Source organism: Monoraphidium neglectum, assembly GCF_000611645.1.
Source record: "Monoraphidium neglectum strain SAG 48.87 unplaced genomic scaffold scaffold01792, whole genome shotgun sequence".
In the NCBI taxonomy this organism is placed as follows: domain Eukaryota; kingdom Viridiplantae; phylum Chlorophyta; class Chlorophyceae; order Sphaeropleales; family Selenastraceae; genus Monoraphidium; species Monoraphidium neglectum.
Genome location: NW_014011836.1, coordinates 9973 through 12186, shown reverse-complemented (window position 1 = coordinate 12186; position 2214 = coordinate 9973). Strand labels below are relative to the sequence as shown.

General features: G+C 64.0%; 2 protein-coding genes across 2 annotated transcripts in view; one reads left to right on the top strand and one right to left on the bottom strand.

The window, feature by feature from the left end:
- Positions 1-119: 119 nt before the first annotated feature.
- MNEG_9022 (hypothetical protein) lies at positions 120-759 on the top strand (the record flags this gene model as incomplete). The annotated part of the gene is made up of 3 exons (XM_014042508.1): positions 120-161; positions 408-447; positions 659-759. 3 exons carry the CDS (start codon positions 120-122, stop codon positions 757-759), a joined length of 183 nt encoding a protein of 60 aa, XP_013897962.1.
- Positions 760-1385: 626 nt separating this feature from the next.
- The window catches only part of MNEG_9021 (hypothetical protein), a gene marked incomplete at both ends in the record, with an annotated part of 3109 nt that continues 2280 nt past the window's right edge, over positions 1386-2214 (bottom strand). The window contains 2 exons of the mRNA XM_014042507.1: positions 1386-1741; positions 2090-2210. Coding sequence (XP_013897961.1) covers positions 1386-1741; positions 2090-2210 — 477 coding nt within the window. The remainder of the gene's footprint in view (positions 1742-2089; positions 2211-2214) is intronic.

The following is a 2214-nucleotide window of genomic DNA, read 5'->3' as shown; positions in this document are numbered from 1 at the left end:
TCTCACCCCTGACCCTCTCACCGCCTCGCCTCACCCCTGCCCAACCCCACCCCCTCCAAAAGGCCAAGGGCCTGCTGAATGAGCTTGGTGCCAACTACGAGGCCCTGGAGCTCGACAAAATGGGCCCAGAGGGCATGCAGCTGCGCGCTGAGCTGGCAGAGGTGGGGGCGTGGTGCCTGCATGTGCATGTTGTGTGTGAGTGTGTGTGTGTGTGTGTGTGTGTGTGTGTGCGCGCGCGCGCAAGCGCACGCATTCACATGTGTGTATGCATGACCTGTGTGCTTGCTCGCATGAGCGTGTGCGAGCGCCCACTCCCCCATCACCTTGGTGGCTGCGCAGTAGTCCATCCTCCCATCCCTGCCAACAACGCCCTGCCCGGATGCACCTGACCCAATCCCATCCGGCAGATGACCGACCGCACAAGCATGCCCAGCATCTGGATCTCGGGTGAGCCATCCAATGAGGCAGTCATCCACTGGGGCAACAGGGCGGCGACCCCATCATATGAGACGCTTTGGGGATGGTGTGGGTCTGGGTTTGCAGGAAAGGCAGCCTCAAAATGAAGAAACGCCCCCTAGACGGCGCGCAGCCAATGTAGAGCCTTTGTGCATGCCTCACCCACTCCTCTGCTGCCCGTGCCCCTCCGAACCCCCGTCAGGCTCCTTTGTCGGCGGCTGCAACGACGGCCCCGGCGTGATGTCGCTGAACAAGCAGGGCAAGCTGGTCCCGCTGCTCAAGCAGGCGGGCGCAATGGGCTGAGAAGCGGCGGACGCGGTCGCTGACGCGGACGCGGACTTGCGTGCGCCTCATGCATGTGCAGGTTGCCGCTTCCCTCCCTGGCGGTTGTGCAAGAGGTTGGCGGCTTGCACTGTGCGGCACAGTTGCCCTTGCGGTTGCGACACGCAGCAATTTTGAGACCTCGAATTCATGAGACACGCTTCTGCTGTTGCTTACTGCCCTGCACATTTCCGCTTGCTCTACCCGCTTTGGGCGTTCTGATGGGTCAGCCATGGAGTGCCCGCAAAGGCAAGAAGCATGCATATTTGAGCCGCGGTGCATAAAGTAGTCATAGCATGGAGCGATGCACATACACTCATGATTGTACGGTAGCCGCTGTGATATGACGTCACCAGCTGGCTGTAACCACAGGCCTGTGCTCTCAACGGCAGCGCCTGCGCCCTTGGCAGGGGTGCAGTCAAATCGTGCTAGACGTTGTGGTGACAGGCGCAATCGGCCGTAACGAGTTGTGGGATCTGAAGTAATAGAGCAGCGTTCGTGTGGAGGTGTGCAAGGGGCCTGGCAGGCTGTGGCAAGCAGAGAGAGCAGGCGATTTGGGAACCATAGACGGTGAAACTACGGTATTGTGGTTGAGGACTCAGCGGCCGTCAGGCAATTATGATCCCGGCAGCCGCCGCCTCGGCCTCTGCCGCGGCCACCCGCTCCCGTATCAGCCGCAGCCGCTCCCGCGCCGCCGCCGCGCCCGCCGCCCGCCGCGCGTGCCCTCCGCCGCGGCCGGCGCCCTCGGGGGCGCCCTCCCTCGCCGTGCGCGGCGCCTGCGGCGCAGGAGCCACGGGGTCCAGGGCGTCGCGGGGCGCGGACGCCGCGTCGCCGGGCGCGTCGCAGCGATGCAGGAACGCCGTGATGTGCCTCTCCATCTGCCTCAGGAGAGACAGGGAGATCTCCGGCCCGCAGCCGGGCGGCAGGGGGATCCGGTCGTTGGGGTTGCCGGGCACCGTGAAGCCTGGGCAGGGGCGGCAACGGGTTTTGGACCAGTGCGTAGGTGGGGTTGGAGCGGCGAATGGAGCCGACATGGCGATGACATCAGCAGGGGGTGCGCGGCACCTGCAGCCTGGGCGTCGCGCGCCGCGGGGGCGCCGCAAAGCCTGCTCGGGGCCTGTGAATGGCGCGTGCTTCTGGGGCCCCCCGGCTGTTGAGCCTATCATCTGGTGCAGAACAGGCATCACGCGAATCTCATCGTGCCACGTTTGATGCATACACACACATGCACACATACATACACATTCACATACACGTACACACACAACTACACGGCTGACCTCCGCATCATCAAGGGACCAGCAAAGCTCACCGTAGTTCGCAAACAAGGTGACGTTGCGCTTGTCCTGCCCATAGCTGATGGTGACCTCCTCACCCTCACTGATCCGCCGCAGTGCCCGCACCACCAGCCGCACCCCGCCACCACCAGCCCCCTCC